General features: G+C 39.6%; 1 protein-coding gene across 4 annotated transcripts in view; it reads left to right on the forward strand.

Moving 5' to 3' along the window:
* Window positions 1-22211, forward strand: part of RALGPS2 (Ral GEF with PH domain and SH3 binding motif 2) — a 109837-nt gene that overhangs the window by 20802 nt on the left and 66824 nt on the right. For 3 of the 4 annotated variants that reach the window (XM_038143947.1, XM_038143950.1, XM_038143948.1), the window contains exons 2-5: window positions 2356-2487; window positions 5798-5905; window positions 14264-14314; window positions 18277-18360. In XM_038143947.1, coding sequence (XP_037999875.1) covers window positions 2431-2487; window positions 5798-5905; window positions 14264-14314; window positions 18277-18360 — 300 coding nt within the window. In that variant the 5' untranslated portion in view covers window positions 2356-2430. Of the gene's footprint in view, window positions 1-749; window positions 842-2355; window positions 2488-5797; window positions 5906-14263; window positions 14315-18276; window positions 18361-22211 lie in introns of those variants that run through there. The other variant, XM_038143949.1, reaches the window with a different exon arrangement.

The following is a 22211-nucleotide window of genomic DNA, read 5'->3' on the forward strand; positions in this document are numbered from 1 at the left end:
AAAACCTGTGTTTGTGTGCCTCACAGAAGTCACTTCTCAGCATAGTGGCCCACACCTAACTGAGACAGAGTTCTCCCAACTCCTGTCACAGTAACCAGGTGGAAAAGGAAAACCTGGATCGGTGTGCAGCCCTGCTGTCCCTTCCAGGCAGATCCTGTGAGGTGGAAAGTCTGTCAGGAAATATGGGGAGGAAGTTCCTGTGAGTGGCTGTGGGTTATGTCAGAGGAGTCATTGAGGAAACTGGGCTTGAACATTTACTGATAGAGGAATTAATTTGCTCTTGTTGATGTGAGGCTGAGCTGCCAACTCCATAGGCTTCTATGATAGCTGTAATTTCTTTTAATTAGCACCATCCAAATACGGCCAGAAAAAAAAGCCCCAGAGCTCAGGTTTTTCTTTTTCCTTGCACAGAAGGACATCCCTAATTCTTTCTCTTTTCACCTCCCATTGATATGGGGAAGGGGAACAATTGAAGCTGATGTGAGCCAGGGATTACACAATTTTGTCATACTCTCCATAACTGTATCATACAAAGCCAAAGTGTCAACTTTCCTTAAAAATACAGTGGTTAAAAAAACCCACCAAATGTTTAAAGGGTAGAGTTTTTTTTAAGCAGAAGAGATTACTTTGGGATAAATGTACTGTTTTGAGCATGTGGGGGGGGGCTGAAACTGGTGTTGAAGATGTGATACCTCTGTCCTCTACTGTCACTATGTAAATGAAACTTGTAACACATCAGAGTTTTATTTCTGTGCTTTTCCCTTCAGTAAATGAAAAAGCTGCAGGAGAGAGGCATTGGGGAGCTGTGCGTTTGGCAATATTCCACAAGACAATCTGAAGGGTAATTGAGATGGGGAAGGACGGGACAGCAGTGACACTCAGAAGCCAGAGATGAGATTTTTTCCTTTATGTGGTCTGTAATTTAAAGCTGAAGTGCAGCTGCATGCATTTTCAGTGGAGGAATCAGTGTTAATTAAAGCGCATGGACTGGGAGTGTAACATTAAAGTGAAATGTAACATCCTCTCTCCTGTGAATGAGAGAGTTCTGTCAGTTTTCCCAAAACAGCAAAGGGTGGAATGTGGGTGGCTGTCCTGAGCTGCAGAAGCACAGCTCAGACAGGACTGGTGATGCTCAGAAATTCCTGGAAGGTGTAGTGTTTGACTCACATTTGCCACATTGCTCTCTTTCATTGCTTTTTCTGCATTGCATTCTTATGGTGACACTTTTAAATTTGAGGATATTTTACTGTTTAAATATTGCTCTTTTTTAGGATGTTTTCTTATTTGAATATTGCAGTTTCTTGCCTTCCAGGCTTTTCTGTCTGACATACTTGGTTTAGGTCACTTGAAGATGCAGCTTTTCAGATGATTTTATTTCATTCCTTAGAGGCATGAAGTATGAGCTGCTGTAAAACTGTTTTGTCATGTGGAATTACCCAGTTACCTGTCACTCTCCATTTGTTTTCAGACCATGCAATAGCTCTGAATTAAACTAGAAACCAAAAGTGAATTTAATAAACAGCAGCAACTTTGGGAGCAGTCACCTGTGCTATAGACATAGATCCATGCAAGTTGATTTATAATAGTTTTCACACTAGAGGGCACTAACAGCTCATTAATTTAAGCACAAACCAATTTTTACTTTGTAACGCTGTGGTTGGGTAGTCGTACTGTTTTTGTCGTGGATGCCAAAGGCTTCCATTTCTTTGCAGCCTTTTCTCTGCAGAAATGATAGTATTCATGCAAGGATGCATTAAAAGTCAGTGTGTGGAGTTTTCCTTTGTGTGTTTTTTCTGTTTGAAGTTTTTTTTACTAAGAAATAGTTTGGGTCATTTGTGGAGAAAAGTATAAATTCCATTTGTACTTTTAATTGCTTTCAGTGTTACAATTTTTGCTTGAAGCTGGTCAAGAGAGATCTTCCTATAAGATAGGAAGTGATTGGATGATCCCTTAAAGTTACCTAATAGAGTTAACATATATATTGGAATACAGTTTTTAAAGCTGGTAATAAAAGGAAAAGCAGAATATGTGAACTGACATTGCTGACCTCAATTTGTTAGGGGTACTGCATATATTTACATATTGATTCCTGGCATGGAGAAAACAATAGGGGAAAAGAATATGGTGAGTCAATACTGCCAGGAAGTGGATCCTTCCATGAAGGATCTTCATGGAACCTTCAGTTGTTCATGTTGGTTTTAAGTATGTTGGTAATCTTAAAATGCAGGTTAGAATCCTACGTCTGAGTGGTGTAGCCATTTTTGAAGTTCTTTATTTTGTTAAGGATTTTAGGCACTGAATCTTGATGAAAACCCCTGCAGAAAGTGGTTTCTGATACCTTTTTGCTCTTTGTAGGAATGGTTATTGGGTTGCCTTGGAGATGATCCTGCTGCTGTAAATGTAGGGCCGAAGATTAATGGTGTGGGCAGTATGGAGCTAATGAACGGACAGTCCAGTGGTGTTAACATTGCAGCTACTGCTTCAGAGGTAAGGACTGGAAACCTCAGTTACTGGCTAACTATGTACTCCATTTTTACTTTAAGTGCACTAAAATGTGAGTTTTTCTTTTAACAGCTGTCATCCAACAGGTTCTTGTTCTGCGTGTTGGTTTCATACACTCCAGTTTAGAGTGAATAAAATGTAAAGTCCTGAACTTGGCATACCAAAATAGAGCATGAACTTGCATATACCATAGCCAAAGCTGACTTTTTCCATGTTCTCTTCCATCACATCTAGACAAGGAAGCTTTTCTTTTCAAGTTTTAACAAGAATAGGCACTCTTAGCACATTAAGCTGGCTTGGCAAGGCCGGTGGGAAATGTTCTTTTCTTTGACAGGTACTTGTGTGTGTACTGAGGGGCAGTCTGACACAGCAGCAGTGGAATAAAGTTGTTCCCTTTGTCTCTTGGACTATATTCTGGCATAGGTGGGGATCCTTCCTGCCCATCAAAGCTTCTGCCCTCTAGAAATGAACAGCTTGTGAGCTGAGTGTGTGCCTCAGCCAAGCAATGGAGATTGGCCTCATCTGCTGATGCCTCTTAGTTTGAAGTGAATGTAGTTTTCCATTTTGTGGGAACCCAGGACATCCCTCTGGGTGTCCTGGATGGCCCGAGCCCCTGGCAGTGGGCTCTGAGACCCTGGCATGCAGCCAAAGACGCACATGGGGTTTCGATCTTAGCCCATGGAGCAAATTACCAGCTCTGTATGAAGAGTTACAAGCCACACACACAAGTTTAGATAGCATAGTAGAAGTAATCATGAAGTGAAAGGAAGGATTTTTGAGTGCTGTACAGGGGGGTTTTAAGCCTTGTACGCAGGGGTCCAAGTTTTGTACATGGGGGTCAGGAGTTCTAAGATGGAGGGATTTGGGTGTGCCCTGTCCTCCTTCTTTCTCCTTCCTAGCCTCCATGTCTTTGGTGATGTTGGCACTCACAGATTGGTTTAGAGTAGAAAGTCACCATTCAATATAGATGATGGGCATTGGGGAAAAGGTATAAACATGTAACACGGAATGTGTGATATAAAAGATGGCACCAGCCCCTGGGAGGGCAGCGTGCCTTTGTCTGACCTGCTGAACGGGCCACAGCAGCTCAGGAGAAGAATCTTTTAGATAAACAACAATAAACAACCTTGAGACCGGACAAGAGAGGACTCCTGAGTCTTTCTTTGAAGGCACAGGTTGGAGGAGGGACTTTTCCATCTTTCAGGGTCACCCCAATCCAGGGGCACGAGACCCCACACCATTTATCATCTGCTTGTTAGGGAAGAGGCTTGGGCTGAAATCAGAGCACTACAAAGTCAATAGGGATGAGAGCCACAAAGTCCTGACTGAAGTTGCTTCCTTCCATGAATCTCAGGACTGTACCAAAGATGTTTTGTTTATTTACATGTTTGCAGATGAGTTTTGATAGCAGCTATGTGTAGTATGCACTTGCATATGGAAATGGGGAGTACCACAAACAAGGTAAAAGGAGAATTGGAGTCTTGTGTACCAAAAGGAACCACATAATGTCCACCACAATTTCACAACTATTGTCAAGAAAGCTGGCATTGGTCTCCAAGACCGTTGTTTGTTTTTATATAGATTCCTGTACTCCTGTTATAATTGCTTCATGAATCATTGACTGGTTTTTGGCATGCACCTGAAAAATATTCTTGGAGGAAAGCAACCTTTTTACTCAGCAAAATAGTCTTGAATGTTTATGTGATGTCTGATAAAACTGAGTAAAATGTATTTTGGCAAAATTACATGAATTTACTTTAAGCAAGTGATATTTTTTTTCTAGCTTGACTAAGAAGTAGGAAAGAGGACTTGTAACTGGAATGTTTCTGTAAGCATACTGGTTACTGCAAATGCATGTCTGGTTTGGAGTTTTTGGTGGTGTTTTCAAAGGCAGATTATTCAGAGAGATTGTAATGTCAGAATCTAATTAGAAGTGGACATCATTATTAAACAAGCATTTTCTTGATAATGTGTCCTTATAAAAAAAGTGCTTGAAAATGGGCATGAGTTTATTTCAACTGACTGAATTCTCAAGGCCCCATGTCCACAGTCTCAAAAGCTTGCAACATCAGCAGTGAAATGGCACAGGCTGTCACAAAGGGCCTTGATTGTGTTGGCCACCCCAGCAGTCCCACCCCGTGCATCCCTGCGAGTGGTGTCCAAGCCCTCCTGGAGCTCTGGCAGCTTTGGGACCGTGCCCATTCCATGGGGAGCCTGGACAGTGCTCAACCACCCTCTGGGGGAAGAACCTTTCCCTGATATCCAAGCCTAACTTCCCCTGACACAACTCCAGGAATGAATAACTAGAGTGTAGGTCTGCATCTCTGTGCTACACGAAGGGATTGCTCATAACACAGATGTATTGCTTTAATGTGAAAACTGTAGATGAAACATATGAAGCCAATATAAGTGTTTATTTTTTGAGCCACATTTATATTTTGCAGGGAAGCAAATCTTTATTTAGTAGGTAAATGTTCATAGAATGATACCCTAGGATCTGGTATTTTTGCAAATGTGAATTACTGTAATTTAAAAACAACACTAAAATTCCTTCTGCTAAATGTCTTCAACAGAAACATATGTAGAGTAGTGTAATATTTGTAAGCTTCCATCTCTTTAGGAGAAAAGGGATGAGAATTTGTAACTATTCCCTTGAGGCAGACCCTTTTTCCTTATCTTCCTGATATTTTTTTCTGTTTGAAATTCAGTGTGACTGTACTGCTTTTGTTGATATAGTTGCTGTTACTACCTTTCCTGTCAATAAAATTGGAATTTAATTATGCATTGAAACATAACTACTGTGTTTTGAGGAATTCCTTTGAAATCATGGAATTACTGGGATTGGAAGGGATGGTAAAGCCCATGCAGTGCCACCCCCTGCCATGGGCAGGGACACCTTCCACTATCCCAGGTTGCTCCAAGCCCTGTCCAGCCTGGCCTTGGACACTTCCAGGGATCCAGGGGCAGCCACAGCTGCTCTGGGCACCCTGTGCCAGGGCCTGCCCACCCTCCCAGCAGAGAATTTCTTCCTAATATCTAATCTAACCCTGCCCTCCTTCAGCTAGAAGGAAATGCATAGAAATCCAGATGTTACTTTGAGGATCTGATTTTTTGCAGTCCCCGTCAGGAAAAAGTCTGTTCTGTGACTGAATTTGAATTGATAATTTACCCAATAGAAAAATTACGTGAACAATGACATTTGGACAGAAATTTTGCTTTTGGGAGTGTAAAAGATAGAAGACAAAAAGAAGAGGACAGGTCCAAAACATCCTCAGTGGTTTTCTTGTTTCTGCAGAAGAGTAGCAGCTCCGAGTCCTTGAGTGACAAGGGTTCAGCTGAACTGAAGAAGAGCTTTGATGCAGTGGTATTTGATGTTCTAAAGGTCACACCAGAGGAATATGCGGTAAGCAAGTCCAGGAATTCTAATTACTTTGTGTGTGACTCTCCTTTGCAGCTTTTCCTCTGCTTCTCTAGTTCTACCCTTTTTTTGCCTAATTTCTGTCATCCATGGATTTTAATAACAGATCCCGTTCTTTAGTTCTTCATTGTCTCTATTCTGTTTAAGATTTGAATTGAAATTAAGTGATCTTTTTGGGCTCTGCTGTCCAGGTATTTTTCATACTCTTTATGTGTAGCATAGACCAAAGATTCTTTATTCTGTGTGATGCAGCTTAATTCTGACATGCATACTTTAGTTGCAAGGCAAAACTTGGGGCTTTTTTCTTGAGCTATTTTAATTCTTAACTCTGCTACTTCTTGCTCTAGGAAGCTTTTCTAGTTTTCTTCTTCTGGCTCCACAGAATAATGAGATGTTTAACCAAAACGTTGGGCGATTGTTTTGTTTTGTTTTTACTCCCTGTGGAGGTGAGGACAACAGATGGTCCCTCTAAGTGATTCAAGTATGTTGCTAGAAAGATTGCTAAGCTCTTAGTGTATTTCCAATTTCCAAGTGATGAGATTCATGAGGAGTTGTCCTGGGGAGATTATTGATATGGAGTAATACATGTCACAAAATATTCCCATTTAGTCTGTTCTGGTTTGTAATTGTTAATAACTATTTCAGTTAATTATTAATGGCACGATTGATTTTAATGAGAACACTGAAAATTTAAAGCAGCTGGATTATGAAGTGGTACTTAAACATTAAATTCTTCTTGGCTAAGGATCATAATTAATTATGGGATTTATTCCTGAGGCTCAAGTCATGTGGTTTGGGCCTCTTCCTTGCACTGTTGTCAGGAACAGCTGGGCAATGCATCACCTACTTTCCATGGGAAGATATTTTTTGGGGCTGGCTATCCTTCCAGTTTTATCTTATGATTCCTGTACATAAGGTAAATCTAACTTAGGGAATCTGGGGCTAGGGGCATGAATTCCAGTGGAGTTATGCATTCAGGCCAGAATGAGTTTGTTGAATGGCTCTACTATTTACCAGTGGTAGATGCTGTTGGGCAGCAGAATAGATCAGTCAGTCTCTGTGGAGCTGCTGTCACTCCCTTGGACAGCAGAATATACAGAGGTGCCTTGTCATAGAATCACATTTCATAATTCTTTTGCTCCACCATCTAATCCTTCTTCTCTCAAATGCAGCAACCTTTGACTCTGTGTGTTCTGAATGTTACCCACTTATGAAATCTTGGTTAGAAAAAAATCTGTATTCAAATCCAGTGTTTTTCCTGTTTTCATGTTATGCCTCAAAGTGGGTAGAGTTCTACTCAGCAACAGGAATCTTTTAATTAAGCATTTCACATTACAGTTATGAAGCTGTGCCTGTATTTTTGGTTTCTATTACTAAGTACAATTTTGCTGTTTTCTCGGTCTTTCAAAAGAAACATTTTTGCTTTTAATCTTTTTCCTTTTAAAGTATCTAGTTCTTCATACCAGGTTTAATTTACTGTAAATCGATATGAAACATGTAGAATTCTGAACAATTGAACAAAATCATCAGTATTCAATCCTTTGGCAAGAAAATAATTGATTTCATTTATTTTTCAGTGTTTCTTTACACAGCTGCACTTCTTTGTTAATGTTTGTTTCCCCAGGCACGTATCTGCTTTTCCTGTAGCACCTTTTTGCTTTGAATACTGTCTTTTTCTGATCATTCTTGCTGAAGGTTGTAGAAATAAGTAAATTTGCCAAAAACTTAGATACCCCAGAGGAAAAGTATCTTTGACCCTTGATTTTATTTTCTTGGCCACTTCCTTACCCTTCCTGGGTTTAATCCTTTCTGCTATAACAGAAAGGTGTTAAATCTTCATCTGAGTGTCAGTGTGGATGTGAAGGCCGCCACTCTGATGCAGTAGGGCCAAACTCGTGAGGATGTAGAAGTGTGTGAGGTTTCCTGGTGGTGGCTAGTACCTCTTGGGTTGGACATGGATGTGCTGCCAGTTGCTTTTTCAAAGCATGAGAAAGCTTCTCATTTATTGATAGCTCTTACAGAATGGATGCAGTGCAGGCTGCAGACATGTCTCTGTGACAGCTGAGTGAATACTGTTTAAAATAATGTAATTTATTTTGAAGTGGTAAACTGATGAAATAGTTTGGGGGCTACCTAAGTTGCTGATTGATTGAGAGGAAAGATAACATGAAAAAGCCAGTCAAACAGCAGTAAAAGTGAGTTGCTGCACAAGAGGTAGTTAAACAGCTGTCTAAATAATGGTTAGGAAGCCTTGGCTGCAATGGAAAAGAGCTCCTGAACAGAGGTAGTGTAAAGGTGAGAGTTCACTGATGGAGGCAGCACAGACATTGTGAGGTCCCATCCTGTACCTTGTGTGATGTGTTTTGATCACAAGGGGTCCCTGTGCACCCAAGGGAGAAGTACAGTTATGCCAGAGGAAGAAGAGCAAAAATCTGAAAATAATGAAGTTTGAGATACGCTGGAAATAAGATCCGTGCTAGTGGTTTCAGTACCAATGAGAGACACAGATGTATTTTCAGTTCCCACTGTCTCCAAGACACCATTATCATTTCAAAACTCTCTCTGTTTAGTCGTTTAGTGGGTAAGAGACGAGTTGGACAACAAAAGGTATTGCTTATAATCCTGTATTTTCAAGAAGCTGCTACCAAGCCAAAGAGAAACCTGAGTGCAGATACTTTTGGTGATTTTATTTCCATATTCTCCCCTTTGGCAGTCATCTAACACTGTCCTGAGTACACAGGAGGAGTGCTGTTTCATGTAATGGTCCTTTGTCTCCTAAGCAAAAGTCTTCCAGCCCTTCAAGGGGGCCAGTTGGAACAGTAATGGAAATTCTTGTTGTAATAGAGGTGTAAGAGTCAGTTATAACCTTGTTAGCAGCTGGGTGGTTTTATTTTTAATTCTTCCCAAGGTTGAAGGCTGCTTTAGAAAGGGCTGAGTAACAGAAATGGGGGCGATCTTCAGGCCCTGCTGCTGCTGTTGCAAATTTATAGTTTGCTTTATCACCTTGCAGCTTACAGAAAGCTTCCAGGGGATGTATTGAATACCTGAGCGTTGCATAGATTTTGGGGAAGAAGAATCCCATTCAATGAGTATGAAGTAGGGCACATTTAAGGATTCAATGGCCAGCTTTGTAGATGTAACTAGGAAGGAGACCATCTCTGATTTAAAGCCCTGCTTTTAGGCTGGTCACTGCTCAGTTCTTTATTCCTGGGCTGGAAGCCACAGCCAGGCTGGTGCCAGGCTTGCCCCGTGGTGTCTGGCCCTGCTGGGGGGGCCCTTGTGTGTCCAGGGTCGGCGTGGTCGCAGTGAATGCTCCCCATTTTCATCCCAGGGAGAAGTGTGGTTTTGAGCACACAGGGCACAATTTGTGGGGGAGGGATCTGTTAGTGGTGCAGTGGCAGTGGAAAGGGGAGGCTGGTGAGGCTCAAGGAAAGAAGGAGAATGCTTGGGGACATGAGCTCCAAATTAAGGTGCTGGCCAACCTCAGGTTGAGGAAATATTTATTTTTTGCTTTACAGTAAATTCTTATTCCTTAGACAGCTACTGTTTAATTATTAGACTGTTTATTACTTTTTGACTCCCTTTTCCATTTTATACTTCAACTTAGCCACGGTGGTGTAAATATTTGAGGTAGAATTAAGGGAAGCGCAGCTGTATAAATCCATTGCTTTTTTTTTCCACCTAGTTATCTAAGAAGGATTCTTTATTCTTTGCCCTAGTCCCTGGAAGTGCTATGGAGTAAGCTCATGCTAAAATGTATGTGTATTTCTTTCTTTTTAATTCTTGTGAAGCTTTGTCAAATGGTTGTTGGAAGAAAATACTGCTTATTTTGGAAACAATGTGCAAGTAGAGTTTATTTTAAAATGGTTTCAATGAAACAAGGAGGAGTTCTTATGACAGTGAAATATCAGATTATCTACATCCTGCTAGCTTTACTTTGCAGAAGAATATTAGAGTAAATACGTTCCCAAAGACAGCAAGAAGCAGCAACTTAATTACAGCGTGTGGAGGAACTATTAATGATAAAAGTTGTTGGAGGGGACTTTGTGAGAAAACAAGTAGAGCTTCAGCACAGGAACTGGAATCCCCTGGTGTTCATTCTGGACAGCAGAATTATTCTCCTACTGATGCTGTGCTTAACAGAGGCTTAGCTATTTTTTCAGTGAGGAAAATATCCTGGCAGCCTAGGGAGACAACGCTAAGCCAAGTTGGAAGGCTTAAATATAATTCCTTCTAGAAATTCAGATTAAGGAACAATTTATGAAGTGCTGCTTCAACCAACATGGCTTCAAGTAAAATCAAGTGATGGCAGTATTCTTCAATGACCAGAATGCAGACGTTTGACTTTTTAATTTCAAACAGAAACTGAATTTCTTTTTACACTGAGGGTTTTCTGTCTGGGAGGGAGCAGTGGGGGAAGTGCCCTGTCCTTAGGGTAGGTACATGGCAGGAAAACTTAGAGTACATACAGCAAGTGGCCTGATAGAAAGAGTTCATGCTTGAGAAGGACTAGAAAAGTGGGAATATAGCCCACGTCCAGTGAGAGCTTTCATGCAGAAATGTGGAGAAGAGCTTAATGCAGCGGTCTTAACTGGATCTAGAAGTTGTGGAAGGAGGGTAATCCATGTGTCCTCATAGAAAAGAGAAAGAATCAGGAAATACTTTTTAATTTTATTTCATTAAGCTTCTTCATATTCCTCAAAGAAGCAGCACACAGCAATGTAGTTCTGAATTGTTTGAATATAAAATATCTGACCCAGCAGACCTCCCTGAGAGAGGGGTAAAACCTCTTTATATGAAGCTGTGTGGTAATAATTTTAGTATTTTGAAGTACTTAATTGTTAACAAGTCCAACTTCTCAACACCCATGAGGGCTAAAATATTTTTACACATGGCTGTTGGAGGCTCCCCAGGCAAGGTCTTTTCTATACATGCAAAACTCCTGTGGCTGTGAAGGGGTGGGGAAGTGTCTTCCAGCAGCCATTTCACTGTGTTAATTGGAAAAGGATCATGCACTGCTTTTAAAAGATGGTTTTGCCTTGTACAGCTCTTCAGGTGGTTGAGAATTGGTAAATATAATTGTGATGTATTTAAGACATACCTTTTCTACTTATATTCCTGAGCTGTTATCTAGGATCTAGGGCAAACAGAAACAAAACCTCCATTCAGCTCACCCTGTGCAATGATGAAATACTTTATTATCTAAATGAACTTGGTAGAAATATCCCTTCTGGAAAGAGAGAAAATACCAAGTTTCCCTATCTCTACATAATCAGAATGCTTATTTAAATGATAAGTAAGGCAAGTTCACAGTTTTGTATTGCACATGTAATTATTTTTATTTTTTTAATCTGTGCAGCTGGCAGCTCCAAAACCAGAGAAGTTATGGTTGGCGTGCTTCATGTAACAAGTTGATTTGAACACTTATAATTTTTGGTTTGAATATTAAAGCATTAAACCACATTTGGGAGAGGGAAGCTCTCCAAGAATTTGTATTGGCTGGGTTAAGGAGCTGGAGTGAGAAAAGGTAGTGCATTGTATCTCTCTCACTTGCAGAAACCAAACTGGGGGCTTTGTTTATTGGGATTGAAATTCTCCTTGAGATGGTCAAGGCAGACATTTTTTGTTGCTGTTAGAGTTGAGCAATGGCACATAACATAAAACTCAGAAATTATTTTTGAGACTTTGTAATTTCAAGTGCTATTAATTAGACTGCCAGCCTTTCAGTCTGCTTTATTTACTTACTTAGCAGTGAGCGAGCACGTTTTAAAAAAATAAAAATTCAGCCATTAGACTTACAAATATAGACTTGTAAATATGAGCAAGTTAATGTTTCAAAAAATCTGTTTTGTTAAATGTAGTTTTAGACTCTAATGTGAGTTGTTGTCATATCTACAAACTCAAATGGCTTTTTAGCAATCAGCTTAGATATTCAGCTCTCAGTGGCTTGGTTCATTTGAGTTACCAGCAATTTACTATGCCCTGGGAACTCGTAATGGAAATTTCAAGCTCTCTAAGAAAGGAACTGAAAAAAGGGATGTTTCTTGAACAAGTGGTTCTGTGATACAGTGTTACTTAAGGTTTTAATAAAAGCAAAAATGTGTCAACCAAGCAAGGAAAAAAACCCATCAGCCTAATATCAACATGGTGCTAGAAGAAAGAGGTTTCTCTATTAAAAGTTCCAGAGGTTTTTTTAATTGTCAGACTTTTCAATTTTAAAATATTGTAATGTATTTAATAGCAATTTCAAATATTTTTAATAATGACCACTAATCCTGAACCCTGGCACTTGTGTGGTTTTTTGGTGTTAAAATGTCCTTTTTTAGATCCCTGTTTAAAATGTATGCATTTATTTTGATGTATGAACTCTGGCATGAAGTTCTAAAAATACTTATTTATTTTGTAAGTATTTTGTATTGATCCTGTCTTAAAGTAGTAATTTGGGAGTTTAGGAGTTACTAGTGAAGCAAGTCAAATTTAGCTAAGGCAGTTCAGGCTGATGAAGAGCATGGATTCTGGAGGGCTAGCAAGAAAGACAACATTTATTTTTAAGTCCTCTCTCCTCAGTGTGAACAAAGAATCAGTTTGCTAGCATTTTTTTTTGTGCTGTTACTGCAATCTTGTTTTAGTGAGGAGGGTTTGCTGTGAAATGTTAAAAACTATTGAAATGCCCGTGTCTTTTGTAAGGATCTTTTAATGTGCCTTCTACTTGACTTCTATTGAACTGCCCGTTCTTTTCCTTTCATCTTCCCAAACCCAACCAAATTTCCTATGAGAAGCATAATGATGCACCCACTCAGCCACATATTCACCAAAATTAACACGTTTCTGGGGAAGCTTGATAAACTGAAGCACACAAATGGGAGGCTGGAGATGGAGTTCTGTGGCTGCTGTTCCAGGACTGGGTTCCTCCCTTTCCAGCCACTCTCCTCACAGGCTGTAGCTGTGCTGGGGTTGTTGTGATCCAAGGGCAGGACCCAGCCTTTGGCCTTGTTGACCCTCGTGCCACTGGCCATCGATCCAGCCTGTCCAGATGCCTCTGCAGGCTTCCTGCCCTCCAGCACATCGACATTCCAGCCCCACACGGGGAAAAGAGCAGCCCACTAGAGCAGAGAGCAGGAGAGAGAGTGTGTAAAAGTGAAACATATAAAGGGCTTGTTACTTCTCTGGTTGTTTGTACTGCAAAACAGCAGATGATTGTGTCAGGGTGTTGGTTACAGACAAATGATATATATTTTTTTTTATATTTATCATTGATTGTCAGAATTCCTATCTAAAAACAGATTTAGAGGTCAAGATGTGCTACCAAATATAGATTGGGCTGTCTTTGCGAAAGACATCTTGCCTCACTAGAGCAGGTACATCTCTGTAGCTGCTGACTTTCACCTAGAGCATCCCAGTTACAATTTTCCTGCAAGGTTGGCTTTCTCTGAGGAGCTGTCCCCCATCCACGGTGGCATCCAGTGGCAGTTGCAATTTATGAGAGTCACAAAGCTGTCAGTGTGTACCTTGGAGTGTACATATGGGGCACTGCTATTTCCAAGGGAATGGGAATAAAGCCATGCAGCTGACAGCTGAGGGATCAGAACAAGCTCCCTGGATTCATTGTTAAAAGAAAATTTGTGATACCTAACTTGGATGGGACTGGTATTTCTGGGCTACTTTTGAATGAAATGGTCTTTTTTTTTTTTAAATGTATAGGGTGTCAGCAATCCTAAAAGGTGCAGGATTAATAAACTTAAAATAAGGATCTGTGAATGTATTTCAAAATGCAAAATCTGGTCTTTGACTTCACTCCTTTCAAAGCTAAGCAAACATCCCAGAATGAAAATGCACTTATTGACTTTGCTGTGCTGGAAAACAGATGACTGTGTTGAATTTTAACTGTTGCTGAGCAACTGAACAATTGCTTTGCTTTGTTACTCAAATATGGTTCAAGTATTGATTGAAAAGTTGTAGGGATGTTTCAGTAGAATAGCTGGGCTAACATTCAGAGGCTGGAGAGAAGCTACCCTTGAGCAACTGCACTTCCTTGTCTTTTTGGGGAGGTTTTTATATTGTGTTTCTGAGTTCAAGCTCTTACTTTCCCATGTAACTGCAGGGCTATGCTCCTGAGAATAATTTCTCAAAATTTATTTATTATTTGTGCATGTAAAGCTGGGAGCACGTTTTTCTTTGGTTTTGCAGGATGACCCTGTGGTAGAAGCTGAAACCTCTGAAATTAGATAGCAAATGAAAGCCAAATAAGAAAAAGAAACAGAACAAATGCAGTTCTTAGCACCTAAATGGAATGCAAGGTTAATTTTGATCTTAACTTATGGTTTTTTAAAATTTTTATTCCAGGGTCAAATAACGCTAATGGATGTGCCTGTATTTAAAGCAATTCAGCCAGAGGTAAGTATTTTGTTAGGTTTGTTTTTCAGTTTAAATAAGAAAAGTGATGCCAGAGTATAAATTCTGGAATTGCCAAGTATATGTCTATAAATCTTAATTTTTGTCCCAATTCATACATTTCTGAAGCAGATGGTTTTTTAACAGAAAAATGTCTGGAGTTAAAAGCCTGTTTGGGGACTGATATTGGTATTTAATTTAGCTTAGGCTGGAGATGAAGCATGTGGGATTTCGTGTTTCTGAATGACAAACATCCTGATTTGATAATTCTGATTGTAATGTTTTAGGTTTCAGCTACTGATGTGTGTTTTAATACTTCATCCTGTCCCGTGTTTCCATAACTGCTTCGCTTCTCCTTTGGCACCATGAAAATGGTTGTAGTGGCATTCAAGATGTGTGTGATCCATTGGGATAATACACTGATGATTTGTGTTCTCTCATTTGTTTTTATGTGATGCCATATTCATTTGGGATGAGCCAGAAGCAGGACTTGAACCATTACCATGGTTAGATAATCTTTAGGGACACGATCCTCTACCTGAGCTCTTTACAGGCTGTGTCACTCCTGGATTCTGGAAACCACCTTCCTTCTTCATTAAAAACACCTGCAAGTTATTTCTGAGAAAGGAAAAGGAATTACTGGTTCTTTCTTAATTAATAGTTAATGGGCTGCAGTATAAGAAATAAAGATTATAAAGAACACACTTCTCTTACATAAACAACTGTATGAATGCAGCCAATTTGCATTTAATTTTAAGGGGGGAAAAAAATTATAGAGTTCCCTCAGTGAGTCATAAGATTTCCTTCTCTTCCCTGGGAATGGCAAGTGATATGTTGGTTTTTGTTCTCTCTCTCTTGTAGTGGTTGTGGCTTTCTAGAGAGCAGTGACTGTAAAGCTCTGCTTTACTGTAAAAGAAGGGAGTCTTAAACTTGCTTGGCTGTGCTGCTGGTAGTTGTGTTAACATTAAATAACAGCCACATGACCCCTTGCAGAACGCATCAGCTTGCTTTTTTTGGAAAATCTGATCACCTGCTTTACATGTTTTAGTATGTCATCCAAAATTATTTGCCCATGTGTTCATATTGAATATCTTTGCTGGGTTATTGTCTTTAACCTCTTCGTCCCCTCTGCTTCACCGGGCTAGGCAGTGGGAAAAAACATCATTTATTGAGTATTCTTAATCTCTTCTTACTCTGAAGTTGTAGAATGGTTCCACTATTAAGCCTTGCTTCTTCTCTCCTCTTTTTGAAACTTTCCCTTTGACCTAAATAAAGGTTTTTGTGAGAAACAGGATCTCGCTCTCTGCTTTGTAGTACAGGTTATAATTTAAATGTTCCCACAGTATTATGTTAAGGAAAATAAAATTCTATGTATTCAAAAGGGGATAAAAACCAGAATGGGTTACAGAGGAAGTTCAGGTTTTGTATTCTTGATCCCATGTCTTTCAGTTTTTCAGATCAGTTCAAATGTACCACATAAAGTAAGAAATTGGTGGTTGTAGTGATGTAGCTCCTGTTCCTGAGCTGATTGGCATACTAAGGAAATAATCCTGGGGAATACTTCAGGTTTGAAACGTCTGGTGGAAAAAGTAGAATCCTAGAGGAAGATCAAGAAATAAAGTAAGAAACAGGCAGCACAGCCTATTTAGCAGAGAAGTGAGTATTTTTATAGAAGGATAAGAGTGGTTTATAGAAGGGTAAGAGCTCCTTAGAAGGAAGGATATAGAGGATAAGAGTGTGGTGTGTGAGTGTTTCATTGCCATTGTGAGTACAGTCAGATGTGTCCTTGTTGGGACTGCATGGGACCACTCCAGGCCAAATCCAGGGAGGGCAAACACCTTGGTGGCTGCTCTTCTGCTGGTGGCATCTTGGGGCAGTGCCAAAGGCAGAGAGCTCATACAGGCAAGTTCTGACAAGGGGCAAGAGGGTTCTGAGCCCCTGAGGCAGAAAGGTCAGATGGTCATCTGGGAAACCTGACAGGCAGAGGGAAACCAGTGTTTTAGTCTGAAGATGAGAGAAAAGGAAGTTGGCTGCCCAGTGTAAAGTGATCTTGCAAGTGAGATGAGGAAGCATTTCTTACACTTCCTGAAGGGAGGGGGAAATGCTTTTGGAACTCTCAAAGCTCTGTGTCTGTGTGTCTGTCCCTGAATGGTGGTGTGGATGTCACCCTAGGCTGTTGAAGAATCAGAAGGGATGGCTCAGGTCCTGAGTGCCTGTGTGACTGTGCCTCAGCACCTCTGGAAGAAGATTTGGATGTGTGTCTTTCCAGGCAGGAGCAGGATCCTCTGCTTTGCAGTATTCTCAAATCTGTTGCCACTGATGTCTGTACCCTGTGGGCCCTTAGATGTACAGGGCCAGGGCAGTGGGGAGCTTCTGCCCAGAACCATTCTGAGTTTTTCACTCTGTGATGAGAATTGCAATTGAGGGACATGGCCTGAATTTGTAAGAAATTCCTATATTTTCTTTGAACCTGAGGTGGTAACTAATTTTTTCCTGCTGTTAAGGAAGAGTTATCAGATGCCAGTGGAATGAATTCCCTTGTGTTCCTCCAAGTGCAGAGCTGGGGTTCCAGTGGAAATTAGAGATGCTGAAGGATAGAGAATTTAATCGAGAGTCTCTTGAATGGCTCCCTTCTCCAGTAGCCTGCTCTCCTTTGGAGCAGGAGTAATTCAGGGCTGTGTGGTTGTCTCATGCATGCTCACTGAAGTGGAGGTGTAAGGACAGGGGCATGTGCTTTCCTGTGCTGAACATGCCAGATCTTCCAGGGTAGATTTAGGTGGCACAACTTTCTAGTGAAATTTGAAGGAATAGCCCTAAATACAAAGCCATAAATTCTGCATTCTTTCCAGTGCCTGGCCAAGAATCTCTGGGCCTTCTCTAACAAATATCAGCACACAAACTTCAAGTAGAGGAATTCAGGGTCCCTCTTAACTGGCATGAGATTCTTTAGTAGTTTTGGGACATTGGTTGGAAAGATGCTAAGAAGTTTCTGATTTTAAAAAAAAAAAAGTAAAAAAATTAGAACTTAGACCATCCAGATACCAAATTCTTTTAAACTGTGTCTTAAATGGCACAATTATTGGTTACGTGTTGAGTCATCTTATCTGAGTTATGTGGTATCTGGATGTGCAGTGTGAATCTGGCTTCAGTGAAGAGTTTTCAGCATGGTAATAAAACTGAGAGCACTTCAGAGTGGATGATCTGGAAGGAAGACATGAATAAGTAAAAAGGAAGGCTGTACTTAGCTATTTTACCACTTGAATAATTAAGCTGTGTCTATTTTGATTATGTTTCTTGGTAGTACTGTGGAGCAGGTTGTGTGCTGAATGCTGTCTTTGCATCTATTCATGTGCTGTTGCACACAAATGGAAGAGCTTATCTTGGTACATTTAGTTATTTATGATTTTAATGAAAACTTCTGTGTTGAAATAAATGATAGTAAATAACAAGATGATGCAGTTTCCCAAAATAGGCTCCTTTGGAAGGGAAAACTGAAAATTTCTGTTTGGAAGGGAAAACTGAAAGTTTCTGTTATTGTTATTGCAAATGATGACATTTTTTTGGTATTTCTTTAATGCAACGTGCCAAGTTAAAAACATGTCTTAGATTGAGTTAACTAGGTGTATCATCTCTATAAATATCTTCAGAAGGTGATTAAAAACAAAAGAACATTTGGCTCTCTAGCTCAGATTCATGTTTGAAGCAGGATCTTTTGTGGTAACAAAATTAGGAAAGCTCTAATTCAGCAAAAGATGAGTTGTAATAATCAATAACTCAACACAATTGAGAAATGACACTTGTGGAATCTCAGTTTTCAGAAGGAATCAGAACAAGTGTAACTATTACTTCAATGTGTTGTTGCTCTTTATTTTAAAACTTACAAGATTTGTGTCTCTATGTGCCTTTGGCTCTGAACATGTGTTATGCACTAAATTAAAGAAGTGAATTTTCATCCTTTCTCCCAGGAGCTGGCAAGCTGTGGCTGGAATAAAAAAGAGAAATACAGTTCTGCACCAAATGCTGTTGCTTTCACCAGAAGATTTAATCATGTGAGTTATTTTTTTCCAGCATTATTACATGTATACATTTTAGAAAGTCTGTGGGATTAAGTGTTCTGGCACATCACTTTTATTTTGGATCACAGCTGATTACTTGACAACTTAAGGAACTCCTTTTAGCAAATACTTTATCTATAGGATATGCAGAAAGACCAAACCAGTGTTGAAGAAATATTCTGTTTTAAATAGCAGCAATCGATGAAAAGTGCACATTTTCCCCAGAGCTGCTGGCTGTCTTTTATATGAAGACAGAATCATAATTACAGGTTAAAGGCTTGCCTTTACAGGATTTCTGGACTTGTAATTAGATGTAATTTCCTTCTGTGTTAGTTGAGTGTCTTATGCTTCACATAGATATTTTTGTCCCTAGAAATAGAACCCTCTTATCAGCATAGGTACCTTTTAAGGTGATTCTAGACAAACTTTTAAAAATTCCAAACAATTTTTCTGTAAAAATTTTTTCTTTAACTCTCTATTTCACATAATTTTTAGGTAGTATATTTGAGGTTTATGGTTTTTTAACTCAACAATTTCTCTGTATAAAATCAACTATTAAAAGAAGAACAGAATTCTCCCTTTCTCCACAATTTAAGCTGGAGGAGTCCAGCTGTGGAGTTACCCAGTCATGTCTCAAAACTGTGATGCTCTTTTTAAGTAGTGCCATATTTTCTCTTTCAGATGAAGTAATTCTATTACTCTCATCTCTCATCTTGTAAATGTTTAATAATGTCTCAAACTTACAAGCTGTCTTGCAGAATTAACCTCTGTACCCAGTCTCAGACTTACAGAGATCTTTGTTAATCATCTGAAACTCAGACCAAACCTCTCAACTTTTCAGGGTTTTTTTCCTATCAGTTCTTGTGTATTTTCTCACTTTTCATGATTGCTCTCATTGAGGATATGATCAAATCCTATTACTTTTCACTGACAACACTTAGAATATTTCTTAACCTACTGACTGAAATGCTTTTCTGGCTTTGGGTTTTGGACACTTGCCTGATTCTGTACTGGACTGAAGAGAAAATGTTACACTGCAGACTTTCTGTGGCTGTACCATCTGTTGGGATCTGGGGGGGTTGATCAAGAATTTGGGGGTTTTTGAGAGTTTGTTGTTGTGTTGCTGTTCTGCATTTAGTTGAAATTTTCCTGATCTAGGTTTTGAAGTTGCTCCTGTTAGAATGTAGAGGCTGCTATTAAAACATTCATGATTTTGACACTAATCTCACTGATTCCAGCATTTGCTGCCTTGCTTATTCATGGACTCTTCAATGAAATGATTAGTTTTGCTGAATATTGTGGAATGTTTTTGTGTAAAAACCATGTGAGGCAGTGTAACTCATCAAGGGCTTCACTTCTCTACTGAAGAACTGCAGGAACTGCCTGAAGTCAGCTTCAGACATACTAAAGAATTGGTAAAATATGCTCAGTAGCCAGAAGGAAGGAGGGGAAGCCTTATCATGGGAATAAGGACTTCCATGAAGTTTATATCAGCCTTTGTTCTGGCATCAAGGAAGCCCTCAGTATAGGAGTAGAGGGGGAAAAGGACAGATATTGTTTCTGCTCCACTTACCTGGGGTGTTCTAATGCTTAGTCCTAAAATAAATAATTGGGAAAGTCACAGGGGCTTGTGGCCTTGTCGGGTAGGAATACACGTAAGCAAAATTTTGTTAACCTTTGAAATTTCACTGGGGTTAAATTAAGCATTATGCATCTGTCTCTTCTTTTTTTTTTGCCCCCAGCTTGCCAAAGGAAAACCATGAACAGCTCTCACTTCTTAAATAAAGACAATATTAAATTGCTAACAGCTGCTTCACAGCAAAGTGATGTGCAGGTAGCATTTTGGAAGCAGTGATGATTCTGTGCAGTTGATTACATTCCACTGAGGATGAAGTCAGGCAGTTCCAGCATTAGTTATGGGGTAATTGGATGTGCCTGTGAAAACAGAACGAGTTCAGGCAACAGAAATCAGTGGGATCCTTCCGTGCCAGGACTCTCCTGATCTTGGAGAATTCATTGTTGAGTGGTACTCCATATAGATCTACATATCTGATATATATTTTTTTAAATATGTAACTTAATGTGCTAGTTTTGCATTGATTTATATTTAGTGAGGAGGGAAGAATCTCTTTTTTTTTTTCCCTAAACTCTGATCTCTCATTTTCAGCTTTCTTCTGAAAGTGAGCTGTAGCCTTGCTATTACTGGTAAACCTGGTAAACCTGTCAGAGTGCACAATTGCCAAGTGCACTTACTAGATCATTGTCTTACCTTTTGAAAATAAATTTTTATCATTAGTTTCAAATAAACAATTTTTAAGGTAACTGTGTAAAGGTCACTATTGGTCTCTTGGTTATCAGAGTCCCTCAACTGAAAACCTCTTTCTTGAGGTTTTTGTTTAAATAGGAGTGGAACTGTGCTGCCAGAGAACCTAAAATATTAGAGAAACTTGTCAGCTAGATTCAGTACATTGGAGCAATTTTAAAGGAAGAGATCCCACTTGCCAAAGGAAAATTTTATGTTTTAATTACTGTATTTATAGATGTTTTTCATGTTTTTTGCATCCTTTTTTAGCCCGGATGCAAACACTGCATGAAGAACTTTTTCTTGAACATTGTAGTGTTGTTGAATTGCAGTGCATTTAACTGGGATTATTGGAAATTAAGGAGTGGAGTGGTTAGTATGCATGGAAGATACCTGAAAGGAAAAGCCAGAAGCTATTAAAGGAATATTCTTGAATTTCCCTATCTTTTGATTAGCACAGAAAGCAAAGGTAGTTTTGGAAGCAATGGCTATGAACTTAAAAGCACCAGTAGAACAGAATTGGTATTTCAGATAAGGAAAACATGGGATAATTAAAAAATCTTAAGATGTGATTCAAGAACAGGTATGTTCAAAGTTAAGCCTGTTATTCTCAGTTGACCTTAGAAGAATATAAATACACAATAATATGTCAAGGCTTTAAATGCTGCCTTGAACTGGTATCAGAGGTATTGATACCCCAAGGCTGGGAGTCATGTTGCTGACTGATGTTGGTATAATAACATTTAAATGGAGTGAGAGAGGAGTATATGGAACAAATACGGATTATTTATGTTAAGAATGAAACAGAAGTATTTATTTAAATTACTGCTTTTTCAGTATGTGCAATGCATTAGGTTATGGTGCTGTCTAAAGATACCAGCTAATAGACATGACCAGTCAAAACTCAGTGTTTATGTCAGTAAAAACACATCAGAGAGGACTGGAAGTGGTTGAAGTGGAAGTGATTAAGTGTTTGGTTCTGTATCTCCTGCCTGCTCTGTCTCTGGAGGGACTGGAGGGCTCTAAGCTTCGAAGGAAATTTGTTCTGGTTTGTTGGGTTTTTTTCTTTGCCTGCAAGAGCTTGGAAGGGTTGAGCTGAGGTCTGGCTGAGACTGGGACAGAAACCAGGCTTCCTTGGGCAAGCAGGAGTGTTTGTGTCTCTGTGATGCCAGAGAACTTCCACAGAAGTCAGGACAGACAGAGGAGATGGGGGGATTTTTGTCCTGATGAAAATGCTGGAGTGTTGCTCTGTGTTCTGAGCAAGTGTGTCACAGTCTGGCCCATCACAGGCCTTCTCCTGTTACATCAGCACTCTCTGAACTTCAAATCAAAGAGATTGGGGATCTTGAGGTGTAGTGCTGTGTGTGTTGTCCTTACCTGATTCTTTATGATACAGAAATCTGTGTTAAAAATTTAAATTCCCTTGATCTTCACTGGGAAGGATCTTCTTAAAAACTCATTGATCAGTCGGGGAAAGAAAGTTCTTTTTCTCAAGCTGTGTCACTACAGCAGAGCACCAAACTGAGGTCAAGCTTTTTATGAC

This window comes from Motacilla alba, chromosome 8, assembly GCF_015832195.1.
Source record: "Motacilla alba alba isolate MOTALB_02 chromosome 8, Motacilla_alba_V1.0_pri, whole genome shotgun sequence".
Classification (NCBI taxonomy): Eukaryota; Metazoa; Chordata; class Aves; order Passeriformes; family Motacillidae; genus Motacilla; species Motacilla alba.